The following is a 21,999-nucleotide window of genomic DNA, read 5'->3' as shown; positions in this document are numbered from 1 at the left end:
GATAAAAAATCTCCAGTGGCTTATAGTTCACAGAAGTATGATACAAAATAGAGTAGGAATCAGCTGCCCTTGTTTGGGCTCATTATTCCTTAGGAGATGCAATAGAAGGAGATATTTGAGAATTAACAGAAATTTCATGATAGAAACTACAGGCAAATGAGAAACAGCCATTAATTCAGGAGGAATATGTGTCTATCTCTTTTAGACAAACAGGTTGAGCAAAGTACTTACAGTATCTCTTTACACATGGTACACTTGTTGTTGTATGATTTGCCATCTGCGTCACGGACAGGATCACTCTCGCGAGTGCAGCTGAGTTTTCCATCTTTCATTTTTTCCCGATACTCAGCACATTGGTCCTGAAAAGGGAAAAGAGAGCAGGCCCCCTGGATGACTTGGTCTGTTGTATGTTTATTAAGTTTCTTAAATAATCTGAGTCAGAAGTTCTTATCTATCTCCTCTTATACAGCATGTAACACCTAGGATTGCTGTCAACAGAAGAGAGGCTGGAATCATCCATATTCTAAGAGGTCAGCTGTCATGGGTAATGTTGCTTTTAAGGTTTTACACAAGGAAATTATAAAGCTGGCTGGAATTTAATCGCATAGACCAAGGGTAAGCAGACTCTAGCCTACAACATTAATCTGTCCTGCTGTCTGTTCTTATATAGGAAGTTTTATATATAAAACTTGAAACACACCTTCACTCATTCATTTAGGTATTATTTATGGCTGATTTCCCATAGACGTGGCAGAGTTGAATAGTTGTAACAGAAACTGTGTAACCTGCAATACCTAAAATATTTGCTATCTGGCCTTTTACAGAAAACAAAAAAAAATTGCTGACCTCTAATGTAGATAGGAGAGAGAAAGAAGTGCTAGGAGAAAGCATAAAATCATGCAAAATGCCAAAGAAGACAGGCTTGAGTAAAGTCTAGACAAGATAGACAAAGGGTCTTAACAAGTCTGTACTTGAAAGTTAGAACTCAAACCTCCTATAGGAGAAAATACGTACAAACATAAAAGCCAAACTTTTTCAGAGGCAAATACTGGGCCTATGTCAGATCTGGAGGCAAAGAGAGGGTCTTAACATACCCAGGTCATACGACTAAAGACAAGGTGTCTGTGATCTTAGCAATTGTGTTCACATACCTGAGGAGTGGGCTTGTATGCAACATTGTCATAGTGACATTTAAAACATCTCAGGAAATGTGCCAACACTCGCCTAAGTTACTGTATCCCTATAAGAGTACTGCTAAGTATGAGAAACTATACAGTTGAATGAGATGAAGTGATTTATTCAATGCTTTGCAAGTCCAGGTGGCAAAGGTAGGATCACACCCTAAACTACCTGACTCAAAAACCTATGCTCTTTCACCATATTATCCTGTCTTGGAACAATAGCAAATATACCTCCCAAAAGTGGCTCCAGTCAGAGAGAGCGCATAATGAAAGGAACTAAAGAGCACGTGATGTGGATCATCGTTATATTTATGCCACTTCCTCTCCTAGGATCACGTATTGGCTTCAAAGCTAGATGACAGAAAGAGGAGTCAGGAGACTGGGATCAGGTCATCATGTTAATTATTTTCAAGTTCAGAGAAGTCAGAGTGAGCCCTAGAGAAACTAAAAATTGCTTGGATATTACTCTGCAGTCATAAGGGGGAAATCCCCTGTCCTTCCAAGGATGCTCTCCAGCTCAGCACTGTGTACACTCATAGCCTTTGACCACAGGCTCTGCCATGGCCCAGTGCCACTGAGTTGAGCCCACTCTGGTTATGGAACTCAGAGGCAGCTCTGACCTTAGCTTTCCCTCTTCCACCACCACTGGAACCATGGCCCGCAGCATTCCGCTGATCTTCCTCTTCTTTTCTCTTTCTTTCTTCATCTTCTTTCTGGCTGAAAATTAGAAAGTGGGAGGTAGGGAATAATAGATTACAGAAAGTGGAATGCATTTCTATGAGTTCCTCATCCTATGACCATATTAGATTTTTATAGAATCCGTCAGCTTTTATTGAACATCTGTTACATTGCAGGCCCTATTCTTTGAAAATAGAAAAATGCATTACGTTGCATCCTTTTGCCTGGAAGACTCTTATTGCAGTAGAAGAAAACCAGCATTTACGGAACCACAAGCAAGACTTGGTGAGCAATTAATTAGCATTTTGTAAATGCTCCCGTGAATCTCCAGAGGGATTTCTCTCAAACACCTCATATTAAAGAGGTCCCAACATAATTATCTCCTCTACCAAATGTGTTCTTCCCCCTGAATTCTCCTTCAGAAAGGACAAAACACTGGAGCCATCCCTAACTGCTCCCTCTTCTTTAGCTCACATGGCTATTTACCTTGGTTTCACTTTGCTGTGTCTCCCGTGTTGATGTACTCACCTTCTATTCTAGCTCTGTGTTCTAGTTACCTCTTGCTGGATTACTGTAACTCCCTACTACCACCAACAGTATTCTGAATTTTGGTACCTTGCTTTTCTTTTTACTGCTAACATATGAATCTTCCAAAAAGGAACCACATTTATGCCACTTATTCTCCTAGCTGAAAAATTTTAGCAGTTCACCACTATATACAAAATTGGCTTCAAAATCCATGATCTGGCCTTCAAAGCTGGTGAAGTAGATAAGTTCTAATTAAAATGACTTTCTCTTCTATGTACATACTACACCTTGCTTAATTTTAGATTTTACCTATGCTGTTCCCTGTTTTATCCTCATTCCTTCCTGTACTGTTCACATATTATCCAAATTACCAGATCCAGTTTTATCCCTCCATAAAACTTTCTATTAACTCTCCCTTTCCTGAACTACCATAACACATTGTATACATCATTTTTCATTTAGCAATTACTCCTTTGTATTATATTAGTTTATTCCCACGTCTAATCCTTACTGAACTATATCATTTCTGGTAATACTATTTCATTCATCTTTGTATAACCATTATACACGTAAACATTCTAGATGTTCAGCAAATGACTGTTAAATGACAAATATTTCAGATGTACTTCCAAACCTTGTGTAAAGAGCTATCTTTAATTTCCTAAAAATGTGATTTTTTAAAAAAATGTAGGTAGAGGAGTTAGATTGGTAGTAAAATCTGTGCATTCTTTCCGATGAGGATTACAAAATAATCCAGAGAAGGGATCCACCTGACGGCACAGGACTTAGAATTTTATCAAGAAAGATGGTGTGATCCACTGTGAGGCGGTGTCCCAGGGCTAATGGAGAAGGTAGTGTAATAACTTGGCCATCTATTGTCTGTTTCTAGAATTGTGAATCTGAGCCTCTGTAAAGAAAGAGTCACCCTAAAATGATTTACACATGATCGTTTGTTGCTTTTACAATACATGTAAGGAAAGAACCAACACTATATACTATCCTCCCAGCTCTGCCACCCACAGCATGGACTTGATCTGCACACTCACAAGACTGCTTTGCACATGGCACACTTGTTGCCATGGGTCTTGCCGTCTGGGCCACGCACAGGGTCATTTTCTCGAGTGCAGAAAAGATTTCCATTTTGAAGAAGGCTCCGAAATTCACTGCATGCATCCTAAAAGGAGGAGAAATGGCAAGAGCTTGGGTATTTTCTTGAAAATAACCCTACTGGGTCCCTACTAAGTGCTTCCTGGAGAAAAAAAAGGAAAAGGAAAATGACCTATGAATGTTTCTTTCTGGCAGTTGTTTTGTTCAATTCCTACTAAGACCACAGGACTTAAAAAGAGGTTCCTGTTTCTTTTTCCTTGAGATTTAGCTTCCAAGTCCAGACTGAACCTGGCAGTCACACATAAGCAAGAATCTCTTAATAAACTGGGTTCTCAGAGGATTGGACACAGTTCTTAATCAAGACTTCACTGTCTATCTCTATTATATTATAATGCAATAAGAACACTGTATATAGCATAGAATTTTAAAGAATTAAGGTTTAGGTAGAACTTTGAAGTTCACCTGATACTCCCCTTTATGTCACGCCTGCCAATAAGTTGTGTAATTTGCACTGTAACACCTGCAGTGATAAGGAGTTCATTACCCTCCAGATAATTCATTCCAGAATTTCTATTAGATCATTCCCACAAATTAGCCATGTGCTACTTAGGAGGATCTTGGAAGGGAACTCTAATCACTCCTATAGGATCCTTATTCATAGCGTTTTATTTTTCTAAGATGTCATTGCAAATAGGATGAGTATGTTCCTTCAAACCAGTAAGCAAAGTCAACATATCATACTTCCCTCAGAAAAACTGAGGATATTTTTCTTCCTCCACACGGACTCCTTCAAATATCTGGAGAAAATCCTCTTGTCCTTCTCCCATAGCAAAGCACCCCCAGATACTTCAGTCCTTTTGTTCCAGTCTTTTTCAGTCATTTGCACCATTTCTCATTCTGATTTCTTTCCCTTTCCTACAGAATTTAACATAATATTCCAGGTGTGTCCAGACAAACCCAATGTGTTGATGGCTATTTAATATTGTTAGTTAGAATTCTAATCTGTTGCCCTGCGACCTTGGGTGAGGGGTCTTACCCTCTCTGTGCCTCAACTGCCTCTTCTATAAAATGAAAATAATATAAATTCCACACAGTTAAAATAATAATGCCAATATTAAGTATTCAGTACATGTGCTGAATTATTATGACAATAATGTGAGATAATATATTTCTACACATATCTACAATGACTGACATCTCGGAAGTACTCAGTAAATTTATGAGGAATTGAGATGGAATAAGCAAATACTTAAGATCATATAATTAATTACTGATGGCAAGTAAGATTGACTTTGTATTTTTTTCTGTTTCTTTTAGTTCAAGTCGAAACTCAGTGAAGACAAGAGTGACTTTTCCTAGCTCTGCTGCAAGGTTCACTGCCAGATTCCCTAACTGGTCATATTTAGCAAAAGAAATATGAGAGGATAGTTTATTGGTAGTAGCTAATGTGAAATCAGAAATCATCTGATGCTAAAGACTAGTCTCCTATTGATGTTGAAAAAAGGAAAGCATATGAGCTAATATTTTAAAAATTCAGATTCTCAATTGTGGGAAATACAGTTGTAAAACAAACCAAATCATTCAGAATTCCAAGTGATATTTCATTAGAGATTATTTTTAACATCAATAGTTTTTGATGGGGGCAAGGAAATGACCACAAACCTGGAAAAATCTACCTGGAGTGAGTCCTTTTGGAACCAAGAAAATATTATTTGGGAGTGTTGCTCTAATTTTTGCTCAAATGCTGGCCCCAGAAATAATGAAAGCAAGGGACACTCCTGGTTTGACGAAATGTGTTCATCCAAAGCTCCATGTTGTATGGAGGTAATGCTAGATTTGGTGTCTTGAATTCTGTTGTTCCCATTTTTCAAGTGTGACAAATTTGGAAAAACATAAAGATTCTGAAACCAATATTCTCACTACCTTTGTACACAAGTTCTTCCTCTCTCTGGATTTTAAATCATTTAAAAATAGGGCAATGGAGTAAATTAGAAGTCTGCAGACTATGGCCTGTGAGCAAAAACTGGCCCACCACCTTATTGGATAAATAAAAAGTTACTGGAAAATTTTATTTATGCAAAATAAATGCCCATTTGTTTGCATATTATCCATGGCTGCCTTAGAGCTACAGTAGTAGAGCTGAGTAGTCATGACAGAGACCAAATAGTCACAACCGAAAATATCTACTGTCTGACTCTTTAAGAAAATTTTATCGAGGCCTGGACTAACTGAACCTGAGTTCTCGCACATAGGCCTTCAGTGATCCCGTGAGTTATTTTTAAAGAGAAACTACAAAGCTTCATTGTGGTATGAAGCTTCCAGCGTAACTACCTTTTCAGCTTCTCTCTTAGCTTTTCCGGATTTAGCTGCTGCTTTTTCTTTTGCTTCTTGCTGGCTGTAAGAGAAAGGCAAGAGGATCAATCCATTCCTAGTACCGTACCTATTATCCTAAAGGGGATCTCTCTAGATAGATATATTCCCTTACTTCTGCACCTCTTATTTTTAGTGTTACCTAAAGACACAGGCAGAAAAGGCAATGGCACCCCACTCCAGTACTCTTGCCTGGAAAATCCCATGGATGGAGGGGCCTGGTGGGCTGCCGTCCATGGGGTCACGCAGAGTCGGACACTACTGAAGCGACTTAGCAGCAGCAGCAGCAGCAAAGACACAGGCATAGCCAACCAGTAAATACATTTTCACTACTCTGCTTCCTTTGGAAAACAAAGCTGTGGTCCTTCTTCCCAGGAAGCGATGAGGATACTTAAAAAATTGATGCGACGATAGGGTACTTTCAATTTGTTAGCACCCAGTGATTACATCTTTGGGTTATTCATGACAGTATGTATGCAGAACAAAAATGGCCAATCCTTGTATTCCATTAACTCTGGGGGTATTTTCCCTTAGTACATGGTCTCCCCTTAAGAGCAATTCAAGTACCTTTCAGAACACTGAGAACACTATAAAGAAATGCACTAAGTAGACAGCTTTGTAATAGTAAATCCCCAAACTCAGTGAAAAGGTCACCTTCACTGTCTGCCTCAGAGAGGGAGCCTTCAACATGCTCTCTCTCGCCCACCACAGGCCTAGCCTCTCCAGCACTTAGGAGGAACAGTGGCCGCAGCTCTACTCACAAGAAGGCCTCACACATGGAGCAAGTGTTGCCGTGGATTTTCCCGTCGGGGCCCTCAATGGGGTCGTTCTCTCTGGTGCACGGAAGTTGTCCATTCCTCATGTAGTTACGATATTCACTGCACAGCTCCTGCCAAATGAGGGAGGAGTTAAGCATCAGGTAATGAAATACTGAACGCTTCCTCCACGTTACCCTTTTGAAAACTAGGATATAATGCCCCAAACATAATGGATGCATCAAGATGATGACACAGAAGGTCAATACTAGACAAGACACTTTTCAGATGCTGAGGTCACACATTTTTGTGGAATATAAGATTACTATCACTTATCTCCTTAGAAAACCTTCAACTTAATTCAAATATTATTCTGAAGTAAGCACTGTGAGAGATTAAAAACAGTTATTTATTGTCCCTTTCATAAAGCAGTTTGTGGTTGGCAGAATATTAGCTCCTGACCCGAAATCTATCCAAGTCTTGATATCCAGGACCTGTGAATATGTTGCAGAGCAAAGGCGACTTTGCAGTTGTGAAAAAGTTAAGGACCTAGAGATGGGGATATTATCATGGATTCTCTTAGTGTGCCCAGTGAAATCACAAGGGTCAAACCTTAAGACTGGACAAGTTAAGACTGCACAGTGAGAGGGAGCTGTGCCTACAGAAGAACAACTAGAGATGCAATGTTTAAGGATGATGGAAAGAGTCCAAGACCCAAAGCACTTTCATGAAAGGCCTCTAGAAGCTAGAAGAAGCAGAGACAGGCTCTCCTGTAGAGATTCCAGAAAGGAACACAGCTCTGCCAACCCTGTGATTTAGCCCCTTGGGTCCATGTCAGAGTTATAACCTAAACAATCATAAAATCACAAGTTTGTAAGGTTTAAGCCAGTAAGTTTCTGGTAATTTGTCAGAGAAACCATAAAAAAAAGTAGTACGTGGGGTCTCTCTCTCCCTTGCCCAGAGAGAATGGGGTGTTCATGCGGCTCCAAGGACCTGAAACAGTTACCTGTGCTGCTTCTCTCTTAACTTTCTCAGTCTCGGCTTTCTCATTTTCTTCCTTGCCAACATTTTTCTTCTCTTCTTCAAGTCTACTGCAATTTAAAAAAAAAAAGATACAAACTAAATTCAGTTTTCCATTCTCTTTGGTAATATATTTTAAGAAAGAATGAGAGTTTTCCAGACCAAAAATCAGATTCAGTACAAATTTATCCAATCAAGAGGTGCTAACACTTTGCCCAATAATGCAGATAACTTCGATAGTTAACAATTGCCCTTAAAAATACAAAACTAGTATTTTTTTTTTAATCAGTATGTGACCCTTGGGTGGACTTTTTTCTGTCAGTGACTTCAATCAATGATCTGAAAAAGAGCAACAATTGCCTTGATTTTTCAAAATTGCTATCTAAATAATTACAATTATAATGATGAGACTAAGGAGTGCTACAATCCTATGATGGACCCATAATCAAAATAAACCATGTCTAACTATAAAATTAAAAATTTAAATATTATCTTGAATTAAAATTCAATTTTGAATTCAAGTTTTGGAGTATAATAATGATTCAAGTCCAAGAAGATTTCACACCTGATATTTTGAGGGAAATCATAAGCCTAAAATTTTGGCATCCTAGCTATTTTCTACTGACATGTACCATTATCAGAACTGGAAAAATCCTTAGCATATATCACACCTAGTATAGTCATTAATACAGCATTAGCAAATCAAGCGTGTGAGAGGAGAGCCCTGATTTCTTGAATCTCAGGCACTGTTTAATCTACTGGCTGCTTCTATCAATCTCTCCTCTAAGGAACTATGTGAATATACTTATATTAGACCAAAACATGTGACAGTTAAGAGACAATAACGCTGCACCTCTTTAAACAGATATATTATTTAAGTTTTTTTTTCAGCATTTATTTTAGTGTGGGGCTCACTAGAGGACTGAGAATCTAAGAATGAGTAGAATCAGAGGTGATAATGATTGCATTTCTATATTGTCCCACACGGTGGAGCTCTGGCCCCACTCAGGAAAACAGGGACCCAGAGGAACATGGATGTTGCTTAAAAAGAAGACAGTTCAGTAAACCTCTATTATGTGGCCCTAAGTCTTAAGGCTTTCAATCTTTACAGTAACTCACTTATACAAATATTTATTTCATATGGTAATAATACATATGGTAACGCCCCTGAAAAGATAAATACAATCCATGCTGTTCCATTTCTTGTTCAGGCTATTTTAGAAGTGTTTACACACTGATCCCAGAGACCTCTGTTCAGCTGGTTTTCCCTTAACCAGTATCTGAATATACTCAAGAATCATAAAATGTCAGGGGTGGGAAAAGAACCAAACATATAATCCCACCCAGATCATCCAATTTCTGCTTTTTGTTATGAATGATGGTTGTCAAGCGTTAAAAACAGTTAATCTCACCCAGATCAATCAACAAACTGCTGGTCTCTTTTTGTTACAAATGATGATTGTCAGGTGTAAAAATATATTTGCACTAAATTAAGATTCTCCCTATGCCTTAGGTAGAAGATAGAGAGATAGCTGAATAGAGAATAACATTGTCACTGTGACTCAGTGTTACTTAATGTCTTTTCCATGTGCTTTTAAAATTGTCTAGCATCTAAGTAATAGTCTATATTCTATACATTTATGAAGAAACTGAGACACAGGGCTGATAAATCATGAAGAGATTGAAAGGGAGGGAAGAGCTTAGACACTCACAACAGGCTTGCACACATGGCACACTTGTTTACATGCATTTTGCCATCCGGGCCACGGACAGGGTCATTCTCCCTGGTGCATATGAGCATTCCGTTCCTCACCTGGTTCTGAAACTCACTGCAGAGTTCCTGGAAAATGAAGAAAATATGCTCTCAGAGAGTGATTTTCTACCCTCTCTACACTTCTGTCTGTTTTGAAGAATAACTAATGCAGAGTAAGAAGGAAAAAGAAAAGTGAATACATATAGCAGTAAATCAAAAGCATTTAAAAAGTTTCTATCATGGACTCAAAATTGTGCTGACTCTATAGTGGATCTGAAAATGTTTAATGTCAGCATCCTCTTGAGGGTGCTTACAACAGAGGTGCAGAGGAAGGCTGATAAAATTGGTGGATGTGTTGCACATCACAATCTATAAAAGCTAGGAAACATTAAAGGGGAAGAGACTCAACAGGCCTAGAAGGGGAGGATTCCTAGAAAAACTTAGAATATTACTGGACCTTCATGAGAAAGAAGGAAATCCTGCCATTTACAATTTGGATAAAATGAGTGTATTCTCTCTGACATAAATTACAGCAAGATCTTCTATGACCCACCTCCCAGAGTAATGGAAATAAAAGCAAAAATAAACAAATGGGACCTAATTAAACTTAAAAGCTTTTGCACAATAAAGGAAACTATAAGTGAGGTAAAAAGACAGCCTTCAGAATGGGAGAAAATAATAGCAAATGAAGCAACTGACAAAGAATTAATCTCAAAAAATATACAAGCAGCTCATGCAGCTCAATACCAGAAAAATAAACGACCCAATCTAAAAATGGGCCAAAGAACTAAACAGACATTTCTCCAAAGAAGACATGCAGATGGCTAACCAACACATGAAAAGATGCTCAACATCACTCATTATCAGAGAAATGCAAATCAAAACCACAATGAGGTACCATCTCATGACAGTCAGAATGGCTGCTATCAAAAAGTCTACAAACAATAAATGCTGGAGAGGATATGGAGAAAAAGGAACCCTCTTATACTGAGGGATTACACTTAGTGGGAATGCAAACTAGTACAGCCACTATGGAGAACAGTGTGGAGATTCCTTAAAAAATGAAATAGAACTGCCTTATGACCCAGCAATCCCACTGCTGGGCGTACACACCAAGGAAACTAGAATTTAAAGAGATACGTGTACCCCGATGTTCATTGCAGCACTGTTTGCAATAGCCAGGACATGGAAGCAACCTAGATGTCCATCACAGACGAATGGATAAGAAAATTGTGGTACATATACACAGTGGAATATTACTGTTAATAAGAACACATTTGAATCAGGTCTAATGAGGTGGATGAAACTGGAGCCTATTATACAGAGTGAAGTCAGAAAGAAAAACACCAATACAGTATATTAATGCATATATATATGGAATTTAGAAAGATAGTAACGATGACCTTATACATGAGACAGTAAGAGAGACATAGATATAAAGAACAGACTTTGGACTCTGTGGGAGAAGGCAAGGGTGGGATGATTTGAGAGAATAGCATTGAAACATGTGAAATAGATCACCAGTCCAAGTTTGATGCATGAAACAGGGCATTCAATGCCGGTGCACTGGGACAACCCAGAGGGATGGGATGGGGAGGGGGGTTGTTCAGGATGGGGGACACATAATATACCCGTGGCAGATTCATGTCAATGTATGGCAAAAACCACAATATTGTCAAGTAATTAGTTTCCAATTAAAATAAATAAATAATTTTTTTAAATTTTTTATAAGTTTAAAAAAATTTTTTTTAAATCTCCCGCCAATGCAGGAGACATGCGCTCAACCCCTTGTCTGAGAAGATCCCACATGCCATGGAGCAACTAAGCCCGTATGTCACAACTATGGAGCGGGTGCCCCAGAGCTTGGGAACCATAACACTGAGCCCATATGCTGCAGCTACTGAAGCCCATGTGCCCTAAAGCCTCTGCTTTGCAACAAGAGAAGCCACCGCAACGAGAAGCCTGTGCACCACAACTAGGGAAAAGTCCGAGCAGCAGTGAAGACCCAGCACAGCCCCAAAATTTAAAATCAAAATTTTTTTTAAAATGAGTTATGAAGCTGAAATAATATAAAATTTAGTAGGCATTATAGTGAATAGCAGTAAGACTGTGTGACAGTGTATTGTCCAACTGTTGGCCTTGACTTCTCTCTACTTTAGTCTCCTTAACTGTCAATTTATTACTATATCAATAAACATCATATATTAGATCAATAAATGTCATATCAGGGAGTCAAAAAAAAAAACTTGAATGTATTATGCTAAGTAAAATAAGTCAGAGAAAGACAAATACTATATGGTATCACTTATCTGTAGAATCCCCAAAAGCCAAAATTCACAGACACAGAAAGCAGATGGTGGCTACATGTATGTGTATGTGTATGTGTGTGTGTGTGTGTGTGTGTGTGTGTGTGAGCAAGAGAAAAAGTGGTCAGAAGTACAAACTTGCAGATACAAGATGAATACATTCTAGTTCATGGTGATTATAGTTAAGAATACTGTATTATATACTTAAAAGTTCCTAAGAGATTCCATATTCTCCATACAGAAAACAGTTGCAATTATATGACATGATGGAACTTTTGCTAATGCTATGGTGACAAACACTTTTCAATTTATAAGTGTCCAGTGTATACACCTTCAATTTACCCAATGTTATAATCCAATTGTATCTCAATAAAGTTGGACATTTTTAAATTAAAATAATGTGCCCAAAAAACAAATATTATGACCCTTCTTTTGTCTTTAAAAGGCTGAAAAAGCAAAGACATTCCTAAGCTTAGAAATACATATCTGAAATAAAAATATGCGGAAAGAAAAATATAGGTATGATACCTAGAGAAACTGACAACTTTCTGGGAGTTTCTTGATAAAGTACAGGGATGGGAGATGCATATTTGAAACAGAAGAATAACAATGGCAATGGAGAGAAGGAAGCTTGTATTAAGACCATTCAAAAAACCTATGAGGATTTAGAAACTCTTCAGACATTATGGATAAAACACTTTCAGTTCTGAATTACTAACAAAAAGATGGTTCCAAGTAACAAAAAATTATTAAGAAAATGAGTCAGTTTAGAGGCAAATTTTTAGGCTGTGTCAACTATCCCCCCCCCCAAAAAAAAAACACAATTATTAGAGTTATACTTTGGCAGCTGTTGTTAGGAAATAGAATAAATAAAGGTAAACCTTGTGAGGTTTACCTAAGACTATGTGAGAGTAGATGCAGAGTTTGCTGTGCTACTTGTAAATTGTAAAATTATAAAATAAGGTGAAGTCGATATAAAATAGTCAAAGGATTACTGAATAATCGTAATTGAAGGTGGGAGTACTGGTATTCCTCCATAGCTGGATGATGACAAACAGAAAATATGATAATTTATGTGCACTTTGTTTTGTAAATTAAACTAATGTGAATGATAGGGCTCTTGTATCCTGTTTTTGAAATTAATTAGAGGGAGAACAATTAGACATGCAGTGTTGTCAGCTTTGAAGATGATGGAAAAAGTCCAGGAATCAAGGAACAACAACAGCCTCCAGAAGCTAGAAAAAGCAAAGGACCTTTCATAGAGATTCCAGGAAGGAAGCCAGCCCTATTAGCCCCTTGGGATCCATGCCAGATTATAACCTAAATAATCATAAGATAATACGTGCTGTTTTAAGCTACCCAGTTTGTGGTAATTTGTCAAAGAAACCAATAAAAAAAAATAGAACACAGATTTTAGTTTCTTTGGATAAAATACGTAGATGCATCTATATGTTACAATTTTAAAATGGTATAATTGAGAAATAATAGATATTAGAGCTATTACATCTATGGAATAAATGGGGAAAATCTTTAAGAAATAGAAAATACTTAATCTGAGTCATGAGAAATGGTCAGAATTTTGACAGAAAGCCGCATAGAAGGCAGAGCTCACTGTACGTACAGTACTAAGGACCTAATGTGTGTAGGGCTGTGCTGTTATTCTTGGGTAGGTTTCTGGGGACTCCATAAACATAATATACATAATGATAACTATATTATTATTTTATAAGTGAGATGAAAATGCATAGATGTTAACTGTCTGACCTTACTGGTAAGGAGATGGAGCCAGTATTGAACCCTGACAGTCTGAGTCCAGAGCCCAGGACTCTAACCACAGTGTTCTTGAGTTCACAGGCTGGAAAGCCAGGAATCAATGCTTGGCATGTCCATGAAGCAACCAGGTGACCAGTACGGCACTGGGTAGAAGAGCAGGAAACTGGGTCTGAGAGGTGACAGAAGTCAGGTTCCATATAGCACTGTCAGTCACTAGAAGGACCTTGGTTCTTACTCTGAGTGAGATGAGAAGCCACTGGGTGGCATAAATAACCTGCCTTACATTTGTAAATAATTAGTCTTTCTTCAAAGTCAGAACCAAAGATGAGAGCAGAAAAAACAGTCAGAAATGAGATCTTCCAAGTTAGATAAAGATAAAGGAAAGGAGTGATGAAGACTGGAAGCACAGCCTTCAGAAATATCACACATGGAGGTTGGGGGCAACATCTAAAGAGCATCATAGGCTTCAGAGCCAGAACATGTGGTTCAACTGTTAGCCCCCAAGTTACTGTGCGTGTGTGTGTATGTATCTATATACACATATATAGTCACTAAATATATATTTCCTAACTTGTTATCTAAGCCTCCAGTTCCTTTTTTAAAATAAATACAGATAATAATATATACCTTGAATGGTTACTACAAAGATCAGTTATAAAATTGTTATACAACATGTCATACAGTAGCCACTACATAATTAATAGCCATGACCATCATCATTGTCATCATCATGTGAGATGTTATAGAATGTAAACTTGAGGCTTAAAGATGCTTTTAAGTAATTTTCTCAAGATCTTACAGAGAATTAACTGGGATTTTGTTTTAAACTAAACATTCTAATACAAAACAATGGGGAGAAAAGTCTAAACTCTACCTCTGTTGGTTTGCATTCAGATACATCTCCCGCGATTACTATAATTCACATGGTCAGTGGAGAAAAGGGTGGTTATCTTCTTAAACGCACAAGCACTAGATCAGATATTAGATAGATAAGCCGAGCAAAGAAGGAATCTTCTTAAGTATGGGGATCCAAATATAGCTCTTCAGTTTGCAGAGTCACTGAGGACAGTGGAAGCAGGAGCCTTGCCTAGAGAAAATGCAATGTTTATGTGGCTCTGATGATGTGAAACAATTACCTGCACTGTTTCTCTCTTAACTTTCACAGACCTAGCTTTATCCTTTTCTTTCTTGCCATTATTTTTCTTCTCTTCTTCTTCAAGTTTGCTGCAATAAAATACAGAAGATACAAGCTAAATGCAATTTCTCATTCTCTTCAGTAACGTATTTTAAAAAGGAGTAAGAATCTTCCAGACCAAACGTCAGATTTAGTCTTCAGTACAGATTTATCCAATCAAGATGTACTAATACTTTGCCCAATAATGCAGATAAATTCAGTAGTTTACAATCATCCTTAAAAAAAAATAAACCTAGTATGCTTTTTTATCAGTATGTGAACCTTGGCTAGTATTTTTTTTTTCGGTGACTTCAATCAATGATCTGGGGAAAAAGTCACAGTTGCCTTGATTTTAATTTTTAAAAAATTTTTAAATTGCTTTTTATATCTAAATAATTACCATATTAATGATGAGAGCAAGGGGTGATACCATAGCAGGTGAGGGGCTCATATTGGTAATGAATCATGTTTTAATATAGAATTAAAAATTTTAATATTTTTTCATGGAATTAATATTCAAATTGAAACTCAAGTTTAATAATGATTAATGAGTATAATAATGATTCAAGTCCAAGAAGATTCAACAACTAACATTTTGAGGTCAGTCATGAGCCTAAAATTCTGACATTCTTGTTATTTTCTACTGACATATATCATATCAGAGCTGGAAAAATCCTTAGCATTTATCACATCTAATATAGTCATCTAATACAGTACTAGCAAATCAAGCCGATAAGAGGAAAACCCTGATTTCTTGAATCTCAGGCACTTTTTATTGACTGCCCCTGTTAATCTTTCCTCTAAGGAACTATGTGAATATACTTAGATTAGACCAAGACATGTGAAAGTTAAGGGGCAATAACTCGGCACTTCTTTAAACAAATATTATTTAAATATTTCTCAGCATTTTATGTGTGAGGCTCACTAGAGGATTGAGAATCTAAAGAGGAGGTGAAGCAGAGGTGGTAATAATCCATGTCTGTATTGTCCTACTCGATGGAGCTCTGGCTCCACTCAGAAAAACAGTGGCCCAAAGACCTGGACATGGCTAAAGAAGACGACTTTTAGTAAACATCCATATGGGACCTGCCTCTTACAGATTTCACTCTCTTACAGTAAGCCACTTATCCGAGTATTTCACCTGCATATGGTAATGCCCCTGAAAAGATAAATGCAATCCATTCTATTCCATTTCTTGTTTAGGCTATTTTAGACATGTTTACACACTGACCCCCAGAGACTTCTGTTCAGCTGGTTTTCCCTTAACTGGCATCTGAGTATACTCACAGAATCATAAAATGTCAGGGGTGGGGGACCAAACACTTAATCTCACCCAGATCATCAAACTTCTGGTCTCTTTTTGTTACAAATGATGATTGTCAGGTGTTAAAAACATATTTGCACTAAATTAAGACTCTTCCCATGCATTAGCTAGAAGATAGAAAGATAGCTGAATAGAGAATAACATTGTCACTGTGACTCAGTGTTACTTAATGTCTTTTCCACGTGCTTTAAAATTGTCTAGCATTCAAGTCATGGTCTATATTCTACACATTTATGGAGAAATTGAGACAGGGCTGATAAATTGTAAAGAGAATGAAGGGGAGAGAAGAGCTTAGACACTCACAACAGGCTTGCACACATGGCACACTTGTTTCCATGCATTTTGCCATCCGGGCCACGGACAGGGTCATTCTCCCTGGTGCATATGAGCATTCCGTTCCTCACCTGGTTCCGAAACTCACTGCAGAGTTCCTGGAAAATGAAGAAAATACACTCTCAGAGTAGTTTTCTACCCTTCCTACACTTCTTTCTGTTATGAAGGAGAAGTAATGCAGAGTTAAGGGAAAAAAAAGTGACTACATGTAGCAGTAAATCAGTAAGCATTTAAAAGTCTTCTTTCGTGGACTCAGAATTGTTCTGTTTAGTGGATCTGAGAATGTTTAACGTCAGCATCCTCTTGAGGGTGCTTACAATAGAGGTGCAGAGGAAGGCTGATAAAATCGGTGGAGACCAAAATAAAATATATATGTTTATGATGTGTCGCACATCACAGTCTATAAAAGCTAGGAAAGATCAAAGGGGAGGAAATTCAACAGGCTTAGAAGAGGAGGTTTCCTGGAAAAACTGAGAATATTACTAGGTCTTCATGAAAAAGAAGGAAATCCTGCCATTTACAACAATTTGGACAAACTTGAGTGTATTATGCTAAGTAAAGTAAGTCAGAGAAAAACAAGTACTGTATAGTATCACTTATCTGTGGGATCCCCAAAAGCCAAATTCACAGAAACTGAATTAGATGGTGTTTACTGTGTGTGTGTGTGTGTGTGTGTGTGTGTGTGTGTGTATGTGTGTGAGAGAGAGAGAGAGAGAGAGAAAGTAATCAAAGGATACAATCTTGCAGTTATAAGTTCTAGTTCATGGTGATTATAGTTAACAATACTGCATTATATATGTAAAAGTTCCTAAGAGACTAAATGTTCTTCACACAAAAGACAAATGTAATTATGTGACATGATGGAGTTGTTCACCAAAGCTTTGGTGGCAAGCATTTTCCAATTTATAAGGTACCAAATCAACAAGCTATACACCTTGCCCAATGTTGTAATTCAATTATATCTCAGTAAAGCTGAACATTTTTAAATGAATGTGCCCCCCCGCAAAGAATATTATGAGCCTCCATTTGTCTTTAAAAGGCTGAGAAAGAAGAGAAAAAACATTTTCAAACTAAGAAATAAAGACATATCTGAAATAAAGATCTGGGGAGAGTAAATAGGAAAGTATAATGGCTGGAGAAACTGGTTGACATCTTTCTGAGAGTTACTTGACAGACAGAGTCCAGGGTTGGAGGAGGCATATTTGAAACGAGAAGAATAACAGTGGAAGTGGAGAGAAGGAGGAATGTGTTAAGATCATTCAAAAAGCTTAGAGGATTTTAGAAACTGATCAGACATTCTGGATAGAACAAATTTTCAATTCTGAATTACTAATATTAATAAAAAGATCATTCCAGGTAACAGAGTTATTGAGAAAATTAGTCAGTATAAAGGAAAACTTTTAATTGCTGTTGACTCTGCCCCCCCCCCTACACACCTTCCAAAATTATTAGGCTTATACTTTTGCAACTCTTGTTAGGAACTAGAATAAAGATAAACTTTCTATAAGACTATTTGACTCTGGTGGTGGAGAAGACTCTTGATAGTCCCTAGGACAACAAGGAGATCCAACCAGTCAATCCTATAGGAAAGCAACCTTGCATATTCATTGGAAGGACTGATACTGAGGCTGAAGCACCAATACTTTGGCCACCTGATGTGAAGAACTGACTCATTGGAAAAAACCTTGATGCTGGGAAAGATTAAAGGCAGGAGGAGAAGGGGATGACAGAGGTTGAAATGATTGGATGACATCACCAGTTCAGTGGACATCATTTGAGCAAGCTCCGGGAGTTAGTGATGGACAGGGAAGTCTGGTGTAATACAGTCCATGGTGTCGCAAAGAGTTGGACATGACTGAGCGACTGAACTGAACTGAGAGTAATCCAACATAGTTTGCTCTGCTACTTGTAAAAATGTACAATTATAAAATCATGTGATATAGATTTAAAATAAAGAGTCAAAGGATTTACTTAATAATCATAATTGAAGGTGGGGATATGAGTATTCATCCATAGCTGGATCCCGACAAAGATCAAATATGATTCAGTTCAGTCACTCAGTCGTGTCTGACTCTTTGTAATCCCATGAATTACAGCATGCCAGGCCTCCCTGTCCATCACCAACTCCTGGAGTTCACCCCAACTCATGTCCATCAAGTTCATGATGCCATCCAGCCATCTCATCCTCTGTCGTCCCCTTCTCTTCCTGCCCCCAATCCCTCCCAGCATCAGGGGCTTTTCCAGTGATTCAACTCTTCACATCAGGTGGCCAAAGTATTGGAGTTTCAGCTTTAGCATCAGTCCTTCCAAAGAACACTGAGGACTGATCTCCTTTAGAATGGACTGGTTGGATCTCCTTGCAGTCCAAGGGACTCTCAAGAGTCTTCTCCAACATCACAGTTCAAAAGCATCAATTCTTCGGCACTCAGCTTTCTTCAGTTCAAGTCTCACATCCATACATGACCACTGGAAAAACCATAGCCTTGACTAGATGGACCTTTGTTGGCAAAGTAATGTCTCTGCTTTTGAATATGCTATCTAGGTTGGTCATAACTTTTCTTCCGAGGAGTAAGCATCTTTTAATTTCATGGCTGCAGTCACCATCTGCAGTGATTTTGGAGCCCCCAGAAATAAAGTCTGACACTGTTTCCACTGTTTCCCTATCTATTTGCCATGAAGTGATGGGACCAGATGCCATGATCTTCGTTTTCTGAATGTTGAGCTTTAAGCCAACTTTTTCACTCTCCTCTTTCACTTTCATCAAGAAGCTTTTTAATTACTCTTCACTTTCTGCCATAAGGGTGGTATCATCTGCTTATCTGAGGTTATTGATATTCCTCCCAGCAATCTTGAATCCAGCTTGTGCTTCTTCCAGCCCAGTGTTTCTCATGATGTACTCTGCATAGAACTTAAATAAGCAGGGTGACAATATACAGCCTTAACGCACTCCTTTTCCTATTTGGAACCAGTCTGTTGTTCCATGTCCAGTTCTAACTGTTGCTTCCTGACCTTCATAGAGGTTTCTCAAGAGGCAGGTCAGGTGGTCTGGTATTCCCATCTCTTTCAGAATATTTCACAGTTTATTTTGATCCACACAGTCAAAGGCTTTGGCATAGTCAATAAAGCAGAAATAGATGTTTTTCTGGAACTCTCTTCCTTTTTCCATGATCCAGTGGATGTTGGCAATTTAATCTCTGGTTCCTCTGCCTTTTCTAAAACCAGCTTGAACATCTGGAAGTTCATGGTTCATGTATTGCTGAAGCCTGGCTTGGAGAATTTTGAGCATTACTTTACTAGCATGTGAGATGAGTGCAATTATGCGGTAGTTTGAGCATTCATTGCCATTGCCTTTCTTTGGGATTGGAATGAAAACTGACCTTTTCCATTCCTGTGGCCACTGCTGAGTTTTCCAAATTTGCTGGCATATTGAGTGCAGCACTTTCACAGCATCATCTTTTAGGATTTGAAATAGCTCAACTAGAATGCCATCACCTCCACTAGCTTTTATTATATGTGCACTTTGTTTTGTAAATTGAACTAATGTGGATAGGTGACGTATAGTTGATTTACAATGTTATGTTAGTGTACAGCAAAGTGAATCAATTATATATATATATATTTATATATATAACATACATTATGTATTTACATAAATATAACATTATATATATATATATAAAATACAAAAATCATATTGATTATATTCTTTGCAGCCAAAAATGAAAAGCTCTATACAGTCAGCAAAAACAAGATTGGGAGCTGACTGTGACTCAGATCATGAACTCTTCATTGCCAAATTCAGACATAAAATGAAGAAACTAGGGAAAGCCACTGGACCATTCAGGTATGACGTAAATCAAATCCCTTACAGTGGAAATGACAAATAGATTCAAGGGATTAGAGCCGATAGAGTGCCTGAAAAACTATGGATGGAGGTTTGTGACACTGTACAGGAGGCAGGGATCAACACTATCCCCAAGAAAAGGAAATGCAAAAAGGCCAAATGGCTGTCTGAGGAGGCCTTACAAATAGCTGTGAAAAGAAGAGAAGTGAAAGGCTAAGGAGAAAAGGAAAGATATACCCATTTGAATGCAGAGTTCCAAGGAATAGCAAGAAGAGATAAGAAAGCCTTCCTCAGTGATCAATGCAAAGAAATAGAGGAAAACAACAGAATGGGAAAGACTAGATATCTCTTGAAGAAAATTAGAGATACGAAGGGAACATTTCATGCAAAGGTGGGTATGATAAAGGACGGAAATGGTATGGACCTAACGGAAGCAGAAGATATTAAGAAGAGGTGGCAAGAATACACAGAACTAAACAAAAAATATCTTCATGACCCAGATAATCACAATGGTGTGATCCCTCACCTAGAGCCAGACATCCTGAAATGCAAAGTCAAGTAGGCCTTAGGAAGCATCACTACCAACAAAGCTAACAGAGGTGATGGAATTCCAGCTGAGCTATTTCAAATCCTAAAAGATGATGCTGTGAAAGTGCTGCACTCAATATGCCAACAAATTTGGAAAACTCAGCAGTGGCCATAGGAATGGAAAAGGTCAGTTTTCATTCCAATCCCAAAGAAAGGCAATGCCAAAGAGTGCTCAAACTACCACACAATTGTTCTTATCTCACACGCTAGCAAAGTAATGCTCAAAATTGTACAAGCCAGTCTTCAACAGTACATGCACTGTGAACTTCCAGGTGTTCTAGCTGGTTTTAGAAAAGGCAGAGGAACCAGAGATCAAATTGCCAACATCTGTTGGATCATCAAAAAAGCAAGGGAGTTCCAGAAAAACATCTACTTCTGCTTTATTGACTATGCCAAAGCTTTTGACTGTGTGGATCAAAATAAACTGTGGAAAAATCTGAAAGAGATGGGAATACTGGACCACCTGACCTGCCTCTTGAGAAATATGTATGCAGGTCAGGAAGCAACAGACTGGTTCCAGATAGGAAAAGGAGTACATCAAGGCTGTATATTGTCACCCTGCTTATATGCAGAGTACATCATGTGAAATGCTGGGCTGGATGAAGCACAAGCTGGATTCAAGATTGCCAGGAGAAATATCTATAATATCAGATATGTAGATGACACCACCCTTATAGCAGAAAGCAAAGAACTAAAGAGCCTCTTGATGAAAGTGAAAGAGGAAAGTAAAAAAGTTGGCTTAAGGCTCAACATTCAGAAAACTAAGATCATGACATCTGGAATTATGACATGAGGAAACAGTGGAAACAGTGACAGACTTTATTTTCAGGGCCTCCAAAATCACTGCAGATGGTGACTGCAGCCATGAAATTAAAAGGCACTTGGTCTTTGGAAGAAAAGTTATGACCAACCTAGACAGCATATTGAAAAGCAGAGACATTACTTTGCCAAGGTCCATCTAGTCAAAGCTATGGCTTTTCCAGTGGTCATGTATGGATGTGAGAGTTGGACTGTGAAGAAAGCTGAGCGCTGAAGAATTGATGTTTTTGAACTGTGGTGTTGGAGAAGACTCCTGAGAGTCCCTTGTACTGCAATGATATCAAACCAGTCCATCCTAAAGGAAATCAGTCCTGAATATTCATTGGAGGGACTGACGCTAAAGCTGAAACCCCAATACTTTGGCCACCTGATGCAAAGAACTGACTCATTGGAAAAGACCCTGATGCTGGGAAAGATTGAAGGCAGGAGAAGGGGATGAAAGAGGA

The 21,999-nt window shown here is 38.2% G+C and overlaps 1 protein-coding gene across 3 annotated transcripts in view; it reads right to left on the bottom strand.

Annotated features, from left to right (window-relative positions):
• The window catches only part of SPINK5 (serine peptidase inhibitor Kazal type 5), a 258,121-nt gene that overhangs the window by 27,680 nt on the left and 208,442 nt on the right, over nt 1-21,999 (bottom strand). For all 3 annotated transcript variants that reach the window (XM_070793788.1, XM_070793789.1, XM_070793790.1), the window contains exons 14-22: nt 16,273-16,400; nt 14,608-14,695; nt 9,352-9,479; nt 7,626-7,710; nt 6,626-6,753; nt 5,826-5,889; nt 3,434-3,561; nt 1,802-1,898; nt 232-359 (exon numbers count right to left, since the gene is read on the bottom strand). In XM_070793788.1, the coding sequence (XP_070649889.1) occupies nt 232-359; nt 1,802-1,898; nt 3,434-3,561; nt 5,826-5,889; nt 6,626-6,753; nt 7,626-7,710; nt 9,352-9,479; nt 14,608-14,695; nt 16,273-16,400 (974 nt within the window). The remainder of the gene's footprint in view (nt 1-231; nt 360-1,801; nt 1,899-3,433; nt 3,562-5,825; nt 5,890-6,625; nt 6,754-7,625; nt 7,711-9,351; nt 9,480-14,607; nt 14,696-16,272; nt 16,401-21,999) is intronic.

Source organism: Bos indicus, chromosome 7, assembly GCF_029378745.1.
Source record: "Bos indicus isolate NIAB-ARS_2022 breed Sahiwal x Tharparkar chromosome 7, NIAB-ARS_B.indTharparkar_mat_pri_1.0, whole genome shotgun sequence".
Lineage (NCBI taxonomy): Eukaryota > Metazoa > Chordata > Mammalia > Artiodactyla > Bovidae > Bos > Bos indicus.
Note: the sequence above shows the minus strand (reverse complement) of the source record. Positions and strands in the feature narration are given on the sequence as shown.